The sequence below is a fragment of the Amblyraja radiata genome, chromosome 9, assembly GCF_010909765.2.
Source record: "Amblyraja radiata isolate CabotCenter1 chromosome 9, sAmbRad1.1.pri, whole genome shotgun sequence".
Lineage (NCBI taxonomy): Eukaryota > Metazoa > Chordata > Chondrichthyes > Rajiformes > Rajidae > Amblyraja > Amblyraja radiata.
Window position 1 is genome coordinate 31,267,877 of NC_045964.1, and position 21,857 is coordinate 31,289,733.

Consider the following 21,857-nt stretch of genomic DNA (forward strand, 5'->3'; position numbering starts at 1 on the left):
TAATGGTTTGCTGAACTTCAGTCAAGGTCATGTTGGTGCTGTGCGTTGAACTAACAGCAGTGTGGTGACATTTAAGCAGCTTACGTATATACCAGACATAACCACTTGCATTGATACAGCACATTGACATTAGGCGAGTCCTCCATGCCACTTACATGTGGAATAGGGCAACAGCGAGAAGAAAGAAAGCATTTATGGAGACTGCCACCTTTTTAATATAAGACTTGAGAAGCTGGGAGATTGAGTATTTGGGTATTTTGCTCCCGGTCATCAGTATTATCACATAAGAACTAATTTTTTTATTGAATGACTGTTATATCTTGGTATTGACCATTGTTCTTTATAGGAGAGAACCAATCATCATTGTGTTGGAATGCACAGCATTTTCATTTCACACTGAATGCCAGAACAGATGGAAAGTTTCAACAAAAATGTAAACGAGCCGTTTGTTGATCAAGGACACAAACAGTTCTTAGGTTCTGTTTCTTTCCTGTGATAACTGATAAAAATAAGTGGCTAAGGAGATAACAGGGCAGTGTTCTTGTGTTTGTTTTATAACAGAGCTGTCCATATATGCACAATAAAGATAGAACAAAGAGAAAAACAATGCCAAACGTTGCGAGATGTATAATGAGCTGGAAGGAAAACAATTTGGGAAGAGATTCATAAATCAATGATCTGTGGATGCATTATCAAGCAATCGGAATGTATGCTTGCACTTTAATGCCATGAGTCAAATCGCAAACAATATCCAATTTAATTCTCTAAAGCTCTATTGATCATTATCAATATTAAGAATTATGCACCAATCATTAATATTTCCTTTCTAATATTTTAGAGCTTTCAATGGGAAAATGTTTAAGTAATCTTCACTTAATTTCAATGCTCGTATGGATTTATCCCCTTTAATCATTTTGAGACTTTTACCATCTTAATAAATTGTAAAAATAAACACTTACAACCTGTGCTTCATGGAAACCGCATCCAGGATGTGACATTAAACAATTTCCCAGCCAGGGATATCACTGAATTATTACCTGTTTAAATATCAGGACTCATCCACCATTGAATCCTACACTACTTAATACTATAAAACTCAAATTATGCCACGTTTCTTAAAAGATGAATAAACTACCTCAGGAGAGTTGAAACTAAACTGAGCTTTTGTCTTGAGGTGATTGTTTTGGACAGAGGAGGAGAGCTTCTTCAAAGTAGACTTACTTTGAGGAGATTGATTAGGAGAGAGGAGGAGGACATCTTCAAAGTAGGTATATCTTGAGGGGGTTTGTCTTGCAGACTTAGAGTGCAAGACGGTCCATTGATAATTTGTGAGAATTTTGGGGGGATTTTTTAATCCTGAATCCTGATCTGGATTGTTATTTGTATGCACATTTGGGTATAAACCTCGCTACATGTGGCACTACACTAAAGTCAAACTCAAGTGACAGTTGAATCAATTGAACCTTCAATGTGCGGAGATGTATACAATGTTTAGTTTAGTGACCTTGATTGCTTACATCTACTTTTTGAGTTGACCTATTTTTTGTTGGAACAACAGATTTCCAGTCACTTATTGTACTAAAAGAGCACTTCTCCACTTCCAGCTAATGGGCTTTGCTGTGCACGAAATTGGTCCCAACCTTAACATGAAACCGGATTACTAAGTGGAGCCTAGCACTACAACACTGAGCAAAACACAGTAAACATATGATAGTGGCATAACAAGTTGCTCTCTTTGAAGAAATGTAAAAGCTCATACATTTTGGAATATTATGCACAATCATTAAGCATGTTTTAATATCCAGTAGAGAATTTGTTGAAATTAACAACTATTTAAATAAAAGCAATTGAGGCAATTATTGAGGTATACGAACCAAGCTATCTACCATGTAAAACAATACAAACTGTGCTTATTAATTTTCACATGTTTACTTCACTAAAATACTTAATGTTCTTCTAATTTTTACCTTCAGAAGGGATGAGGTGATTAGATCACCCTAGAATAATGAGGCTGTTATTTCTACATTAATCGTCTGCTGAAGATGATGTTTGAATAAATCATTATGTCAAATATGAATCATTAACAGTGTGTAATCAAAGTGCGTAATTTACTAAATGTTTAAAAATTATGTTGCTGACTAAATCAACAGATGTTGATTATTTTATACCCTAGGAGTCGTTTGGTAGACATTCTGTTAAAAATGGGATTAGAGCAATGCATAGAAATCACTATCCATTGTACATCTGTGCCCACCGCATCCAAGAACATAAGAAATTAGAGAGAGTTGCGGACGTAGCCCAGACCATCACAAAACCAACCACCCTTCCATTGACTCCAACTACACTTCACACTGCATAGACAAGGCCACCAACATAATCAAGAACAAGTCTCACCCTGGTCAATCCCTCTTCTCCCCTCCCACATCAGGCAAGAGGCACAGAGGTTTGAAAACGCATATTCATGGACAGTTTTTCCCCCAGTTGTTATCAGACAACTGAAGCATCCTCTAACCAGCTAGAGGGTGGTCCTGACCTCCCAACTACTTCATTGGAAATCTTTGAACTATCTTTAATTGGCCTTTATCTTGCTACCTTTGTCCCCTTTATCTTTATCAGTACACTGTGGATGGCTTGATTGTAATCATGCATTTATCTTTGGCAAGTGTCTATCTTTGGTATAAACCAGCATCTGTAGTTCTTTGCTTCTACTTGTACACACATATAGTCTTTTCGCTGATTGGACAGCATGCGACAAAAAGCTTTTCACTGCACCTCGATACACGTGGCAATAATAAACAAAACAAACATTCAGGAAAAGCTTTGGAGTGTGCTCGATTCATATTCTACTGACGTGAAGCATTCTTTAAGACAACCTACCAGTGACATTTCATCTGGTGCACTCAGCGACAGATCATTGGAGACGGACCGTGTAGCGGTCAAACCCGTTAGTGAGACATTGGAAAGGCGTCTTTTGCGCACGCCACTGCAGTTGTTGGGGATTTTGAACGCACATCTCTTGTGGTAGCTGAGCCCGCATCCTGCAAATAATTAAATGCAAAGATGCAATCAGCAATAGAAATAGGCATATTTATTTTTTTTTAAGATAAAATCTCGGTTCTTGCACCCAATGAGAATGAACAGTAGCCATCGAAAGTCTTGATGAACAGCTCCCAAATAAAGTAATCTAATCATCTCAATTTAGGTCAGCAATTAGCATGCACAGTAATTGAGTCGGGGCGATTCAACTTCGGAGGTTACAGTACTTACATTAGCCAAATATTCCAATGACAAACTGCAATTCGTCTGCTGCATTTCCTCCAAAATAACCGTGGGTTAACATCTCATCTTGTGTTTTGATCTACACTCTGCTGTTATCAGGCAACTGAACCACGTACCAACAACTAGAGACCAATCCTGAGCTACCATCTATCTCATTGATAGTACCTGAGCTACTATCTACCTCAGACAATCTTTGATCGGATTTTCCATTATTCCCTTTATCATGTATCTGTACACTGTGGACAACTCGATTGTAATCATATATTGCCTTTCTGCTGACTGGTTAGCATGCAACAAGAGCTTTTCACTGTATTGCGGTACACGTGACAATAAACTACACTAAACTAAACTAAAACTCAGGCGGTCACAAGCAAAACGTGCAAACGACAGACAGATAGCACCCGAGGTCAGAAGTGAACCCAGGTCTCTGGCGCTTTGAGGCAGCAGCTCTACCAGCTGAGCAGCCTAACTAAATTCCCTACTAAATTGGTTAAACGGATCATGGTAAAACATTTTTGGAAAAAGATTCACTTTTCAAGAAGTAATTCTTTAAAGTAAACTAAGCTAATCCTCCAAAATAGAGTTGTATGGATTGTTACGAAGTGTTGATGTAACTCAGCGGGCCAGGCAGGATCTCTGGAGAACACGAATAGATGATGTTTCCAGTTGGGACCATTCAGACTGAGTGTAGGGGGGGGAGGAAAGCTAGAAGAGAGGAGGGGCAGGATAAACCCTGGCAAGTAGTAGATGGATACAGGTGAGAGGGGCTTTGTTAGGCAGATGGTTGGACAAAGGCTAGAGATGTAAAGACAAGGGCTGATGAAATACAGAGCACATTTGTAGAGGTTTTGCTGCCCTTGCGCTCAGAGAACAGGAAAGGTGAGATCGGGAATGGGCTGTCGTAGATTACTGTTCTGGCCTCAAAATTCAAAAAAGAGTAAATTGTTCACAATGTATATCACGCCACTGATATTTTTTACCCAATCTCTGCCTATTTTCCTCCTTGTATTTATGCTATTCATGAAAATAATAACCGTGTGGGATTCTTCCAGGTGCTACGGTTTCCTTCCACATCCCAAAGATGTGTGGGTTTTTATGTTAATTGGCCTCTGTAAATTGTCCATAGTGTGCAGGAAGTAGATGAAAAATTGGGACAGCCAGTGGTGTAGCAGTAGAGTTGTTGCCTTACAGCACCATAGACCCAGGTTCATTCCAGACTACAGGTGCTGTCTGTACGGAGTTTTCACGTTCTCCCCGTGACCGTGTGGGTTTTCTCCGGGTGCTCCGGTTTCCTCCCACACTCCAAAGGCGTGCAGGTTTGTAGGTTAGTTGGCTTGGGTAAAATTGTAAATTATCCCTAGTGTGTAGGATAGTTCTAGTGTATGGGGTGATGGTTGATTGGCGCAAACTCAGTGGGCTGAAGGGCCTGTTTCTGCGCTGTATGTCTGAAGTCTAAAATAAATTGTAAAGAAGACAATAGTAACAAGTTTCAGCTAAAGTGGGATGCCTATTATAAGATGCAATCATAGAATTGCAGCAGCAGAGAATGGGATTCATTTTGTCAGGACTGACGTAAATATTCTGTATAGGAAGGAACTGCAGATGCTGGTTTAAACCGAAGATAAGACACAAAAAGCTGGAGTAACTCAGCGGGACAGGCAGCATCTCTGGAGAGAAGGAATTGGTGACATTTCGGGTCGAGACCCTTCTACAGTCTGAAGAAGGGTCTCGACCCACAAAGTCACCCATTCCTTCTGAGTTACTCCCAGGTTTTTGTAGTGTAAATATTCTTCTTGAAAACAAGATGCAATCTGCCCACAACCACTTCGCAACAAAGAGATGGCACTCCACCTCATGGTATATAAAGTTATTTCAAGCTGGTGTAAAAAAACATGCAAAACTTCACCTTTTCAGCTAGAAAATCACTGTCAATTATGAATTTGCATTCAAATTTCATGAGGCTTTCTGTAAAATTAACACTTTGAATTTAATGCACGGGTCCACCCGAGATCAGAGGGAGGAAATAAGCCTGTGAATCGAGTTCCCGCGTAACGGGAGATGTCTCCAGAGGTGGATGGCCCAACAAAGCATCGTCTAGAGAAGCGTTTTTAATCTTCTTTTGCCTTTTTAATAATAAAGCCTATGTTAACATATTTAGCCTGAGCCCACCATTGGCTAATAATGTGAGCAGTTGCCATTATCTCCAAGGATATTGCCTGATCTGCTGTGTTACTGCAACATTTTATGACTATCTTTGGTAAAACCAACATCTGTTTGTTATTGTGTAGGAAGGGACTGCAGATGCTGGTTTATACCGAATATAGACACAAAATGCTGGAGTAACTCAGCAGGTTCGGCAGCATCTCTGGAGCAAAGGAATAGGCAATGTTTGGGGTCGAGACCTCAGACACATCGTAGAGCCAGAGAGCAGGAGGAATCAGTTATGAGGAATGAGTTACCCCAGCATTCTGTGTCTATCTTGCTTAAACCAGCATCTGCTATTCCTTCCTAGACAGGTGATAATTCAACACAGGCGAGGAGGGTTCAATCCATTATATTTCTTTCCACACTTTTCCTGCAACTTAAAACTATTTTTTTAATCTTTTCCCCCAGTTCTGACAAACAGTTTTCAACTTGAAACATTAACCTGGTTTCTCTTTCCACAGATACTACCTCATCTGCTAAATGTGTATAATTTTTTTTTCAATTGCCATTTGGTTTATGGGCCTTGAATAGGCTTAGTTTAGTTTTAGAGATACAGTGTGGAAACAGGCCCTTCTGCCCACTGGGACGGGCCGACCAGTGATCACCCGTATGCTCGTTCAGCCCAACTAGGGACAATTTACAGAAGTCAATGAACCTACAAACCCACACACGTCGTTTGGGATCTGGGAGGAAACTGGAGCACCCGGAGAAAACCCACGCGGTCACGAGGAGAATGTACAAACTCCATGCAGACAGTATCCGTAGTCAGGATTGAACCCGGGTCTCTGATGCTGTAAGGCAGCAACTTTACTGCTGTGCCACCTTGCTGCCTGTTCAACTCTCATGTAACCCCATTGCTCCTGGATCTGTTTACAATGGGTGCTTCAAGAGGCCGAGTGCGTGGACCGGACGCGGCCTGCAGCGGTGGAGGATATTACAGGCTGACCCACCAAGATCTGCAGGACAACGGGCCTTCATGGTCAGGCCATCAATCCTGCACTTTCAACAACTGGGACAAAAATGCTGCCATATCTGGCAACTCAGTATACTATCTCATACCACTGCCGTACACTAGGACTGTAGCTGAGATGTTTTTCTAAGATGTATCTGTGCATATATATATATATAGTGATACCCGTACTGAATTTATACGGAATTGAATTTCATTGTACCTCTGTACATGTGACAATAAAGTACCCTTGAACAATTGAACCAATGATTTGGAGTTAAATATTTACAATGTTCCTCATTAAATTATTTTCCTATTCCAAATGTTGTAAATTACTCAAGGTCAATGAAAGGGCTGAGACAGCACTATATTCAGTGGAGTCTGTCAAATCGGAAGGGCAATGCTGCTCTTTTCTCTGTGGCAAAAAAATACACCTTCTCAGTTTTAAAGAAAACACTTAATATACAGTACTTGAATACAGCATTTGAAACCTGTCATCTACTGTGAATAAAATAATTCTGAAGGCCCTTCACATTCTGTTAGTGGGGAATGAAAGGAGGCATTTTGTCTGTTGCGCTAATTAGATGTTATCTTCGGAACTTGTACATACTGTTCATACTTAAATAGCAGAATATAATTTCAATCAATAGTCACAGCATGACACAAAATGAGGCCTAACCTTATGCTTTAGAGAAGGGCTAAGGCCTTTGTGTAAAAATTGTTAACAAAGGTGTTCAAAGACATGGATGACATTTGAATGGATAAACGTATTCATTGCTTTGTGAATTGTGTAACTGTTGATCGTGTTATTCTACTTAAAACGTATGTACATTATACATTTCAATTATTGCCACAAATTACTGAGCAAATCAATGATTCATTAATAATGTGATAAAATGTTGACAAAAGCTTTTAATGTTCTAAATATTTACATAGAATTTTGCCATGTTACATGCTAATAGACTGGTATTACATTAATAAAGGCATGAATTAGTTTAGTTTAGTTTATTGTCACGTGTACCAAGGCACATTGAAAAGTTGTTGTTGCATACTAACCAGTCAGTGGAAAGACTATACATGATTATAATGAAGCTATCCACAGTGTTCAGGTACAGGATAAAGGGAATAACGTGAATAGCGTATAATTCATGATAAAGTCCAGTAAAGTCTGATCAAAGATAGTCCAAGTGTCTCCAATGAGGTAGATAGTAGCTTAGGACTGCTCTCTTGTTATTGGAAGAATGGTTTAGTTATTAAGTAAGGTTAACGTAAAGAAAATCTACAAACTTAAAATTAGTTCACAACTAAACTATATACTTTGAAAACCCCTACAATTTCAGCTTACCTTTAATGTATAAATTAGATAATAGTCCAAATCCATATCTCAGTGACTAACATGGACTAGGTTTTTATTCTGACATGTTAGTTTTGTTTGGCAGATTTAAATTTGTGGTCATTAGAAATAGGCTTGTCAAAGTCTCCCAAGTTACAATTGGGGTGGCACAGTGGCGCAGCGGTAGAGTTGCAGCCTTACAGCGCCAGGGATCCGGGTTCAATCCTGACCTCAGATGCCTTCAGCATAGAGTTTGTATGCCCTCCCTCTGACTCCATGGGCTTACTCCGGGTGCTCCAGTTTCTTCCTACATCCCAAAGACGTGAAGGTTTGTAGGTTAATTGGCTTCTGTACATTATCCCTAGTGTGTAGCATCAGGCTGGTGTCAGGGTGATCGCAGGTCAGCACGGACTTGATGGGCTGAAGGGTCTATTTCCACACTGTATCTCTAAAACAAAAACCGGAAGCAATTCCAACTTCCCTCTATGGGCGTGTTCCTTGGCCTCTCAACAACTGTTCTTACAGTTATCCTTTTTGTTCTGGGTTCTTACAGGCTTGTGTCTCATCACTCTGCCACTCGTTCAACACCCAACCAACACTTAAAAAACATAAACGTTACATTAAGAATCCATCAGCTAGAGTGTGGTCCTGGCCTCCCATTTACATCATTGGAGACAAATGAACTTTCATTAATCAAACTTTATCTTCAATGTTATATCTTGCACTAAACGTTCTACCATTTATCCTCTATCTGTGACTGTAGATGGCTTGATTGTATTAAACTAAACTAAATATCCTTTCTGGTGCAGGGTGACCAAAACTGAACGCAATGCTTGAAATGCAGCCTCACCAATGTCTTGGAACCTGAGGAAGGGTCCTGAAACGAAACGTTGCCTATCCTTGTTCTCCAGAGATGCTGCCTGACCCTCTGAGTTCTTCCAGCACTTTGTCTCTTTTTGTGCATTAACTAACCTACAGTTCTTTGTTTCTGCTCACCAACGTCTTGTATAAATGTAACATAACATCCAATTTCTATACTCAATACCCTGACCGATGTAGGCCAATGTACTGCAATCCTTCTTGAATACCCTGCCTACCTGTGACGTCACTTTCAAGGAAACAATGACATGTTTTCATTCTTTGTTAGGTCGGGCATTGAATACTTTAAAGTGTGGCTTACCTTCACATTTGAGCCCTTGTCGCACTAATCCCCACAGCATCTCCCCACAGTGATCACAGAATGCTGGAGCTCGGTAGGAATGGACAAACAACGCATGTGGCCTAATCTGGACGTCTTCAAACGTGGCGGCAGCTGCACAAAGAAGAAGAATTTAGGAGTCAGATAGTTGGAACTGTAACTGTACACAATACATAAGAGTCACAGGGTCATACAGCATGGAAACATGCCCTTTGACTTAACTTGTGTTAATACTGGCCAAATTAAAGACCATAAAATGGAGGATCCCTGCACTTGTCAGAAATGCTTAACCCTTGTCATCTGAAGTTTACAGGCTTTGGATGGCGCCAGCCAGTCTAGGCTCAGACTGGTATGCAGGATGATGAGGGATCCAGGTGTTCTCCTTGTTTCTCCTAAATTGATAAAATGTATAGCAGTTTTGCAAACAAACCCTAAATGCACCATTTTGATTGGATCGCTGTAAGGGCATTGTAAATAGTATAAATAATGTTGCGAGATGGTCATCCTGCTAATTGATGATTGGTCGAACTGTTGAGCCTTGGAGAAACAGTTTGAATCCCCGGGCACACGTTTCAGTGTTCATTCTTGTTTGCTTCCTTCCAGAAGCTTCCTTCAAATGCAATGTATTCAAGATTGTATTACTGGGTTAGGGAACCGTCAATTATATACTGTTATTATTAATATGTTTAATTGGTTTATAAAGAGACCACCCCCATGTGGTTCGGCCCCTCAAGGTTCGGGGACCTATAAAAAGTAGCACCCACGAGGTCCAATGTCGATCTTCTGGAAGAACGCATGGGTCTGCGTGACCTTTTCGAGTGTCTCTGCTTGCACGAGGCTAGAAGGGCTTGGCCAAGCAGATACAAGGATCAAACCCGCGGTAGTTAGGTATTGTATAGGGGAATTTGTGTTGTGTTATCCAAAATAAAGTTTAGTTGCGCAAGTGCTTGATTCAGTATTTTATTGACTGAAACTAGACTGGGGGGAGCTTAGAACAAGCTATTTACATTGGGGGCTCGTCCAGGATCTCTACAGACCCCCAACCACAAGTTTGCAATTAAGGGTGTTGAGCTGTCTCGATCGCGAGTGCAGAAATCGGTGCCACTGTGCGTTTTTCGCATTGATTTTCGGCACTTCGCTAGTCAGAGCAGGTTGATCATTCGTGGGCTTGGGAAAGGGTCCCAGCAAGATCATAGAACAGAGTCTAGCAAGCACGGGGGGTGATAACACTCCTTTGGGTTAGGGGCCCATAAAACCAGGGTGGGGTTAGAGGCCCTGCTGGGGTTGGGTTAGAGGCCCTTTCCTGGGTTAGAGGCCTGAAACTTGGTCGTAGTTGGCAGACTGCTGTCAAAAACCATAAATTCAGACTTGGGTTAAAATCCCTACCCAGATTTGGTATCCAATTGGTGGGATATTGAAAACAAGTCTGGTTTACGTGCTAAGCGGTGAGGCATTTAACCTGTTGTTGCTGGGGGTGCTTATTGGAAAGGTGCGTTCCGAAACTCGGCATCGACTGCAAGCGCGAAGAGGCTAGGCGCTGACACCCGGTGCCAAGCAGGTGAGAAGGAAATCCTTTTGAGCAGGTAAAACCTGGGTTGGTTAGAGGCCACACCTGTGTGAAACAGAAACATAGAAAATAGGTCCAGGAGTAGGCCATTCGGCCCTTCGAGCCTGCACCGCCATTCAATATGATCATGGCTGATCATCCAACTCAGTATCCTGTACCTGCCTTCTCTCCATACCCCCTGATCCCTTTAGCCACAAGGACCACATCTAACTCCCTCTTAAATATAGCAAATGAACTGGCCTCAACTACATTCTGTGGCAGAGAATTCCAGGGATTCACCATTCTCTGTGTAAAAATTGTTTTTCGCATCTCAGTCCTAAAAGATTTCCCCTTTATCCTTAAACTGTGACCCCTTGTTCTGGACTTCCCCAACATCAGGAACAATCTTCCTGCATCTAGCCTGTCCAACCCCTTAAGAATTTTGTAAGTTTCTATAAGATCCCCCCTCAATCTTCTAAATTCTAGCGAATACAAGCCGAGTCTATCCAGCCTTTCTTCATATGAAAGTCCTGACATCCCAGGAATCAGTCTGGTGAACCTTCTCTGTACTCCCTCTATGGCAAGAATGTCCTTCCTCAGATTAGGAGACCAAACCTGTACGCAATACTCCAAGTGTGGTCTCACCAAGACCCTGTACAACTGCAGTAGAACCTCCCTGCTCCTATACTCAAATGAAGATATCCGAATCCCTCCCTGGAGTGACGGACGAGGAATCTCGTAAAGGCACTGGGCTCGGTGGCTAGAGTATAGGTTGGCTGGGAATACTCGAGTCCATTCGAGATTTCATTGGGCAAGTAAATTGAATTCGAGAGCCCGTGTACGTTGAGTGGTACACACCAAAACTGATTGAACAGAGCGAACTTAAATTTGCAGAATCAAAGTTTACAAATACAGAATTTCATATTGAATTTCTGCCCGTATGGTAGAATTCGAATTCTGTGTAAATAGAACCAGAGTTTGTGCGTGTTTGAGATCGATTCTGAATAGCGGCTGATCAACAGTGAATAGTAACCCTCTGATCGATTGTTGGTTAGTATCTGATAGCGAAGAGTAACTGAGAGACGGGAATCTGGTTTACTTGGTGAAAAGTACCTGGATGTGAGGGGTACCCCTAATTCTGAGAACTTAGAGTGGAGGGAAGAGGTCCCCCAATAGAAGTCCAGTCTTAGCAGGAGGAAAGTAACATTTAGGAGAAAAAGTAGTCATTTAAGAAGTAGTATCCCTCAGCAAAGAGTACCCTAGGAAGGGGAAAATCTTCGGTATCAGATGGAGAGGTTCACTGATTGATAACATTCGAACTGTATAAATATTTGTGTATGTAAAAAAATTAGAGTGTGTTAAGATCGCAGACCGCTACTTGTATTGTCTGTGTGAGTGCTTAAGGATTTTACTTCGGAGTCACGTGAGTGACTACGTGAAGAACCCGCTCAGTGCGCAGGCGCGGCATTACGCCAGCAGTGCAACAGCGGCTGCCACGGGAGTTAGGCACTCTCGTTACAGGATGAACCGGACCGTCAGGTGAATACCCTGAGATCGGGTTTTCTTTTACAGGTGAGCCTTTTTCTGCTTGTGTTTTTTTACAGGCAGAGAAAAAGGCTCTGGAACAAAACTGTCCCCCGTTTTCCTGTTGGGGAGGGGGGCAGCAACAGGCGGTAGGAGCGTTACCCGGTGTTCCGTAATTCCCCGACACCGTGCCGAGGCCAGCCCGCTAGTACCTGAGCAGCGGGCTGGACGCATAGCCACTCGAGAGGCATCCGGCAGGTGTTCCCGATGTCGGACGGGACGTCTCTCCACCCGCACGGGGGGAGAGAGAGCCGCCTGAGCCGCTGGAGCGGCTCACGGAGCAGGTGCCTGCGAGACGCGCTGCTTGAAGGGTGCTCTCGCTACTACAAGGCACAACAGCTCCAGAAGAACCTGTCCCCCGCTCGACTCCAGCGGAGGAGCGTTCCATTGCAGGGGTGGCAGCAACAGGCGGTAGGAATAATTACCGGTCGCCCCGCTATCCCCATCACCGCGCCGAGCCCAGTCCCGCTAGTGCCTGAACTGCGGGCTGGATGTCTAGCCATCCGAACAGGCATCCGGCCGGTGGCGTCCGATTCGTCGGACGGGGACATGTCTCCACCTAAATGGAGGAGAGACAGCCGCCTGAGCTCCAGCTCCAGCGAGATGCGCAGAAAGAGCGCTCTCGCGGAGGGAAGTCAGGCACCCCCTCCACAGTGCTTCATGCACTGCCCTCTGCTCCCTCATTACTGGAGGCTAGCATTGGTGACCAGGGCTGGGCTGGTCTGGAACAGGGGCAGGCGGACGAATTCGGGAGTATGCCAGGGGTGCAGGAACATGAAGAGCTGTTGGGTGTGATGGACCGCTTGTAGCAACCCCACGGGCTGGAGCACTGCTGGAACCAAGAATGGCGGCCAGCATCAACCATTACTGGAAATGGTGCTCGCTGAGGTGCTGAAACAACACAGCACCAGAAAACGGTGAGGCCCTCAAAGTAAAAAGTGTCAACAGCCAAATCTGGGGGCATGTGGGTCACACATCCAGACCCAAGAACTCAAGCTACAGCGGATCCTAAGGCTCCTGACGTCAGCCATCACAGCCTTTGCTCGTTCCGTGGAGACCATGGAGATGGATACCTGCCAGCAGGATGTGCTGGCATTAATGTGTACCACACAATTTGAGATCAACAATCTCCGGAGGGAAACATAAGACCTGCCCTCAATCCCAAATTTGTTGGCTTGTGTAAAGCCCCAGCTGCGGAGACGGACGCGCTGCTATTTGGGAAAGATTTCAATAAAAAACTGAAGGAGATGCAGGAAGCATCAAAAACCTTCGGCCTAATGAGGGCAGGCCCCGGGACGAGCAAACCAAGACCTCCGATACCCAAGCGGCAGCACCCCACGGCATCCACCAGTCGACGTCCGCAATATGGGACTGGTGAACGCTTGGGGTCCGCACATTATCCCCAAAGATCTTTCAGATCAGGGCCCGCAGCGGACCCTCTGGAAAATGCGCCTCCCCCCAACATCGCCAGCACGTCAGAACAAAATCTTCAGGAAAATGAAGAAACAGAATCGCCAATAACCATGGAGGTAGATGGGTCTGGTCCCTACCATCATATAGAGAATAAGGGTGCTTTATTAACAGGGGGGAGATTACACTTGTTTAAAGAAGCATGGGGTATGGTCACGAGTGACAAGTATATACTCAACAACATTACAGGATATAAAATACAATTCATGTCAGAAAAAACGCCGCCAGTTCAACAATGGCCCCAAAGGGTATTTCTCCCTCCGTCAAAGAGAAACGTGAGGGACAAGCTGAACTGGTGAGACTTATCACAAAGGGGGTCATCGAAAAGACCAAACATGAACCTTTGGAATTTGTATCGAATATATTCACTAAAACCAAAAAAGATGGTGTCTATCGCATCATCATTGACTTAACATCACTAAACAAATTTGTTAAGTATATACATTTCAAAATGGAGACATATGTTACTGCCAAACAACTGAATTCCAAAGGACACTTCATGGCAAGCATTTATCTTAAATATGCTTACTATCTAGTACCCATATACAAGGATCATCGCAGATACCTAAATTTATCTGGATGGTACAAAGCATTGCCCTATGGGCGAACTTCAGCCCAAGATTATTCACCAAAATATTGAACCCAGCCATGGCAATACTAAGAAAACAAAAACATATTGTCATGGCATATCTGGAGGATATTCTCATAGTAGGGAAAACGATGGAATTGGCTGTGGCAGCAGTATCAGCTACAAAACAGCTCCTCGAAACTCTGGGGTTCGTCCTACATCCAGATAAATCTAAGTTGAAGCCATCCACTATCATGGACTACCTGGGCTTCACAATTAACTCAGTCCATATGACTGTTACCTTGCCAAAGGCAAAAATGGTTGAATTAGCACAATCATGCAACAAATTAATGGTCAACGAGCGACCAACTATTCGACACGTAGCAAGAGTAATTGGGGAAATGGTAGCAGCATTTCCGGCTACACAATTCGGACCTTTGCACTATCAAAAATTTTACAGAGAGCAAAGGTACGGGCAATAAAACGACATACAGGTCACTATGATCGTGTCATGAACTTACCCACTGAAGCAATATCAGAGCTACAGTGGTGGGCAGAAAACGTTTGGCATAGTTTCAGCCCTATCTTTATCACTAACCCTACTTTAGTTATTCAAACAGATGCCAGTGCTCAAGGCTGGGGAGCGACTAACTCCATATCCAGCACAAGTGGTAGATGGACTAACCTAGAGTCATCATTACTACTTACACTGGGCATTAACTATCTAGAGATGTTGGGCGCCTTTTATGGTTTAAAAGCATATGTATCTAATATGCAGCACTTGCATGTTCGGTTACAAATTGATAAATACTACGGTGATGGCTTATATTAACCATATGGGTGGCATAAAATCATTATCATGCGACAAATTGGTCAACATGATTTGGCAATGGTGTGTCGAAAGACATATTTGGCTATCAGCTACTTACCTACCAGGTAAGCTAAACACCCATGCCATGAGAAAATTAAACGCCTGGGTTGCAAGTTTGAACAGACCTTACCTGGAACTGGGATTGTCCCAACAAACCATCACCACCATGTCGGCATCCCTTCGAACATCCACCAAGAGGCAGTACTTAACCACCATCAAAAAAGGGAGAAGTACTGCCAGGAAACATGGACAACATACGCAACAGCTACAGCCACCAACATACTGGAGTTCCTGGCCATCTACACCACGATGTAGGGATCAGCTACAGTGCCATCAACACAGCGCAGAGTGCTCTTTCTGCTTATCTCAAACCAGCGGCAGGACAACAGGCGATGGGATCCCATCCACTGGTGGTAAAACTGATGAAGGGCATTTACAATATCAAGCCCTAAGCCCAGGTATACCCATATTTGGGATATCAGTGTGGTCCTGACATATCTCAGGGAATGGCCACCAGCCAGATCCCCCGGCCTCGAGCAAGCTACACTAAAGACGCTCATGTTGATGGCACTTGTATCCGCTCAGAGGGTCCAGTCACTACACCTATTGCGACTGGACAACATGATCACAGCTCCAGACCAGATCTGTCGTTATACAGCGACTGGTCAAACAGAGCAGTCCAGGAACACCTAATCCAGTCGTGGCTTACCCACCAGAACCACGGTTATGTGCCATGACCCACCTACTATCCTACATAGACACAACCAGAATATTCGAGGGAGATGAAAAGCCTTGTGGGTCAGTCACAAAAACCTTATGGTGGGGTACGAGCCAAACCATTGCGAGATGGCTCAAGCAGGTGCTAGAAACTGCTGGGATAAACACTAACATGTACAAATTTTATTCCACCAGGGCAGCATCCATGTCGACGGCTAAAGAATGGACATGCCTATAGACCACATCCTGGCTACAGCAGGATGGTGGGAAGGGAAAAGACCGTTCAGAAATTTTATAATAAGCCGTTGGCAAAACCTGGTTTATTTGCAGTAAAGATTTACGAACTGCAAATATTTAATTTAAGCCCAGGGGAGCAACTTAATTCTTTGTTGTTATTGTTTAAAAAATACCATTGTGTTTTTCTACAAATAGACTCATTGGTTCATTACGATAACACTTCCTCCCTCAAGAACTTCGGCAGTGAGTGAAATGAAACTGTTACACGGTTTGAAATCACAGAGCTTTGAAATCTTCACGTAGTCACTCACGTGACTCCGAAGTAAAATAGTAAGATTAAACGAGAACTTACCAGTTTGAAATTTGATCTGTATTTTATGAGGAGTTACGATGAGGGATTACGTGCCCTCCGCTCCCACCCTCATTATATGGATCAAACTAATAAATTGATGTCTCCTTATCTTTACTATGTTTACTTCAAAATAACTGTGTCTATCTGTGATTCCACACCGCTGCTTGGAAGTATGCCGCGCCTGCGCACTGAGCGGGTTCTTCACGTAATCCCTCATCGTAACTCCTCATAAAATACAGATCAAACTTCAAACTGGTAAGTTCTCGTTTAATCTTACTATTTTGTGTGTTAGATAATTGGGGTAAAAGTGCATTTGAATTGAATATAAGGGATTTGTTTAAATCGGGATTGTTAGTATTGTTTGAATATGATTCGTGGTGGTTCGATCAGGGTTCGTATTCTTTCGATCGCTGTGTCAGGGAGGGATCGTTCCGTTGATTGAGCACACCACGTGGAGGGTTTAAAAATACTGTGATTTAATTTTGAAACTGTATGGTTAACAAATGCTCTATTAGACAAATGTTTATGGTATATACAGGAATGTGGTTAGGCATAATTATAATGTGGGATAATTTATTTTCTGTATTTGATTTTGCTTGTGTTTAGAGCTCATTTGCATGTGCTTAGATTAAGGTCGGGGATAGGAAACGGGCTGCAGGAACGTGTGTGATTTTGGTTGGTTGCTTACCTGGAGCACCTTAATGTTTTGAATATTGTTTAAAAACGACTGGTAGTTTCGGAAATTAGAAAAGGAGTAAATTGTTAAGAGGGGTGAGTAGCTTGAGAGTTGCTTCCATTATCCAACAGAATGGGGAACCACGTACATAAAGATATGACTGCTGACTCGGAAAGTCCATTACAAGAAATATGCAGTGAATTTCCACAAAAAGCTGACCGATTGAGAATTCTTTCCGGAGTACTAAATAGAGAATTAGGGAGCAAATTATGGCCCAAAGGGGGAATTGATATAGTGAAGGGATTGAAATAATGAAGAGGCAAAAGAATTAATTGGATTGTGGAAAAATTATTATAAGGAACAGAAAACGAGTAGAGTGTTTGAAGCATTTGAACCTCCAGGTAGCCGAAGAGAGGAGCCTGAGATTATTAAAGATAGGGGAAAACAAAATCTTCCACAGAGAAACTGGCATCCATACGTTTTAAGCGTGAGGATCCAATGGTTGGCACTAGTTACTAGGAGGATGATGATGATTATGTAGAAGATTGGGAAAGTGTTAAAATTAGGAATTCATGTCCACCATCTTATTCATCTTGTAATCCCCATGTTTTAGATACACTTTGTGGAGCTTGTGAACGGAATAGGCAATCAGATTCCATGGCACAGACTTCCTTAAACCCGACCGCTCCATTAATTATACATAGTCCGAGAGTTCACGGTACCAGCAGCCAGACTAGAAAGAGAACTCAATTAGTTAAGGATAAAGAAGATAGACAAAGGATACTAAAACGAGGGTATCCTTGCGAGCGTACCCCTAGACAAGTTGGACGAGCAGTTAGAGAAGGAAAGGAATCATTTAGGAGGTACCGTGAACCCCCTGGTGAAGGGGAAGATACATCTGGGGGTGAGACAACAATTGAAGAAGCCGAGATAGATCTTGATATGACCAAAAGTATGAAAACTAAACAAACAACTCTTAGACAGTTCCCTGTAAGGGAAATGCCTAATCCTTCTTTTGATCCAGCAAATGCAGTGATTGCAAACAATCCCCGTACAATTAGGATCTATTCCCCATGGAAGCCTAACGAGATGATGGCTACTTTAAGTCAAATACCCGATCGTAGAAAATCACCCGCTTCCTTTGTGGATCACTTAAGAACTACAATGTGCGTTTACCACGCAGACTCTCGAGATCTATGGGTGGTGATCCAGCGAACAATTACCCCAAGTGAGCACACCAGATTCCTAACGAATTTAGGGCATCCGTCGCATGAAGCTCTCGCAAATATAATAACGGGCAATGATGCAAGGGAAGTGGCTGTTTTAACAACCCTTGCAAACACCCTTCAAAAACCAATCGATTTAGCCAGAATACTAGATGTAAGACCAAAGAGGGTAGAGGGAGCGGATGAATTTTTAGAGCGATTTTCTGAATTATATATGGATCAATAGGGTGACTTAAATTACAGAAATGGAGTAAATTCCCCTCAATATTGTGCCATCTATTGAATTGCCTTCCCACCAACATAGCAGAATCCATTAAGAGTAAAAACATCGACTGGACAGAAAATAGTGCCAGTCAAATGGCTAGGGCTGTAAGATATCACTGGAGGGATATAAAGAAGCAGGATAGCCTGCCTGCAGTAAAACAAAAAACTGAATACGTGATCATAAAAGAAGTGCCAAATATCGACCTGAACCATGGATCCCCAGAGTACCAGCAAACTATGGACTGGGATAAAATTAGTCCCGGAATATCGAGACCGATATTATAGAGAAGCATCTGCCCTAGTGCCAGTCCTCCAAAGACCAGGGTGGAGGACATACCGGCCATCAGGAGTGGGCCAGTGTTATAGTTGCGGAGGGGTAGGTCACTGGAGTAGGGGTTGCCCAAATAAAGAAAGGAACAAAAGAGGGGGTCACAGAAGAAATCTCCAAGATCAAAGAGAATTGAGGGATCAACGGGATCCTGGAGAGCACAGAGGGAATTGGCAGGAAAATCAAAGGCAAAGGGGACAAATCTCCTTTTCCCAGAATAACCCATTCACATGCCTATGATTAGCAAACCTAGTAGTGACTGGATGCAAGTCTGATGAAGAACCTGTTGTCTCTACAGGTAGAAGGTAAAATCTGCACCTTCCTAGTAGAGACACAGGCGCATCTATGTAATCTCAAAAGTACTGGTAGCCCAGGAGAAAGTAAATTTTCTAGGGATTATAATGTCGGCCACCGAAAGAAGTCTTGAGAAGAGCAGACTCGAACCTATCTGTGAATTTCCAATCCCAAAAGAAGCCAAACAAATTAGGCAATGGCTGGGCATGGTTAATTATTGCAGACCCTGGATTCCAAATATAGCTCTGGAAACTAAGGAGCTAACACCCTATACCAGCAAGGAGGGCAAATTTAAATTAACAAAGAAAGCACAGGAGGCCTTTGAAAACTTAAAAAGATCATTGATGCAAGTCCCGGCATTGGGAAGACCATTATACGACCAACCTTTCCAGCTCTATTGTACAATTCTATCTGATTGTGCAACTTCGGTGCTAACTCAGAAGCATGGGGATAGACATAGACCAGTTGCATATTACTCTTCTAAATTAGATCCAGTAGCCAGGGGACATCCTCTTTGCACTCAAATTTTAACTGCAATCCTCATGGTATAGGATGTGAAGGAGGGAAAACATCATTGCCTATGTGTCCTTTTGAGACATTGAAAATTGACTATATTGAATTAGAAAGGTGCCAGGGATATAAATATGTTCTTGTCATAGTCGATGTATTCAGCCGGTGGATCGAAGCATACCCAACCCTTGACAATAAAGCAGCTACTGTTGTCAAGGTGCTAATGAGAGAAATTGTCCCTAGATTCGATACTCCAATTCGACTTAGTTCAGATAACGGTCCACACTTTATTGGATAAATCAATAAAGAATTTTGTGAACAGCTGGGGATCCAGCAGCAATTACATTGTGCTTATCGGCCACAGGCTGCTGGACTTGTAGAAAGAGAAATCAGACCCTTAAAACTAAATTAGCCAAATTAAAGGCTGAGACTGGATTTGTATGGATTAAATTCAATCAATCTATCAGATTTATTCATAACATACACAATACACAATAAAGTGCAGTGAAATGAACTTGCCAGCAGCGGTACAATACAAAAGAACATACAATACACAATAAAAATTTAACACAAACATCCACCACAGCATTCATCACTGTGGTGGAAGGCACAAAGTATGAATGAATGAATGAATGAATGAATGAATGAATGAATGAATGAATGAATGAATGAATGAATGAATGTATGAATGAATGAATGAATGAATGAATGAATGAATGAATGAATGAATGAATGAATGAATGAATGAATGAATCTCTTTATTGTCATTGCACATGGTACAACAAAATTTAAAAGTCAATCCCACGGTGCGATTCACAAGAGCAATTTTAAATATATAAGAAAAGGTAAAAATATATACATATTTAAAAAAATTACAGATAAATAACAATAGCAGCTGAGGTAGAACCATTCAGTTGAATGTGAGTGTTATTTCTTATTTTGCATTGTTAAGTTTACGTATGGCTATGGGGTAGAAGCTGTCTCTGAGTCTGTTTGTGCGAGTTTTGAAAGACCTGTACCGTCTGCCAGAGGGCAGCAGGTGGAACAGGTTGTTTCCAGGGTGGGAAGGGTCCTTCAGGATGTTGGCTGCCCTGCCAAGACAGCAAGAGTTGAAGATGTCCTTCAGGGAAGGCAGTGGGCAGCCAGTGATTTTTTGTGCGGTGTTGATGACCCTTTGAAGGGCTCTTTGAAGGGTATAGTCAGTCCTCCTCCATTGTTCCCCGTGGTCGGGGCCATAAACCGCCGCAGTCGCCGCTGCGGACAGCGAGATGTACAGGGCCTCTCGTCTGGAAGGTAAGTCCCGAATCGGTGCTTCCCTACCGGAGACCGCGGCTTCACAAGGACATAGGCCGCAGGCCGGCCGTCGGAGCTCTTCTCCAGGGATTCTCGGCGAGGGATCCCGCACCGGTTGGTAAGTCCCCGCCGCGCCCACGGCTAGAAGCTCCGCAGACCGCGGCTTCAGGAGTTGAAGGCCGCAGCCAACGGGTCGGAGCTCTTCTCCTCCGGGGGTCCCCAACGATGGATCCCAGGCTCCTGACACCGCACCAGTGGCTAGAAGCTCCGCAGACCGCAGGTTCAGGCTGAACGGACCAGCGATCGGAAAAAGTCCACGCAGCGCCCGCTGCTGTAGTTCCGGGCCCGACTCCGGGAAAGGGCCGCACCAATCCTTAGTGTTAGGCCACAAGGGAGGCGACATGGAAAAAGTCGCCTCTCCGTGGAGGAGGCGACCGAAAGCGGTTTCCCCCTTACCCCCCCTCACCACCCCTTACACAAGACACACCGAGAGACATTAAAACACACATTTGGACAGACTAAAAAAAACAAAAAAAGTAGAAATGACTAACACGCTGCTGGCAGGGCAGCCGTCTCGCAGCGCCCCCACCGACCAGGTCTTTTGTTTAGAGATTGCTCCCAATAGCCTTATTTCAGATGAGAGTCACACCTGCAGGGAAATCTAGATTAAGCCCAGCTGAAGTTATTTACGGTAGGCCTTTAAAAACCACTTGAAACCAGAATGCAATGAAAATAGTTCATTTCCACCATATGACTGCAGAGATAACTGACTAAATCTTAGCCTTGACCAGAGCCTTAAGAGATTTACATTGTAGAGTGAGAGCAGCCTATGCTGATATGCCTTCATTAGCAACTCCTATTAAAGTAAAACCTGGAGTCTACGTCTTAGTGAAGTATTGGGTGAGGAAAGGATCATCAGTTCGTTGGGAAGGACCTTACCAAGTTCTTCTAATGACT

The 21,857-nt window shown here is 43.1% G+C and overlaps 1 protein-coding gene across 2 annotated transcripts in view; it reads right to left on the bottom strand.

Moving 5' to 3' along the window:
- The window catches only part of prkd1 (protein kinase D1), a 187,519-nt gene that overhangs the window by 74,455 nt on the left and 91,207 nt on the right, over positions 1-21,857 (bottom strand). For both annotated transcript variants that reach the window (XM_033026982.1, XM_033026981.1), the window contains exons 3-4: positions 8,947-9,078; positions 2,878-3,038 (exon numbers count right to left, since the gene is read on the bottom strand). In XM_033026982.1, coding sequence (XP_032882873.1) covers positions 2,878-3,038; positions 8,947-9,078 — 293 coding nt within the window. The remainder of the gene's footprint in view (positions 1-2,877; positions 3,039-8,946; positions 9,079-21,857) is intronic.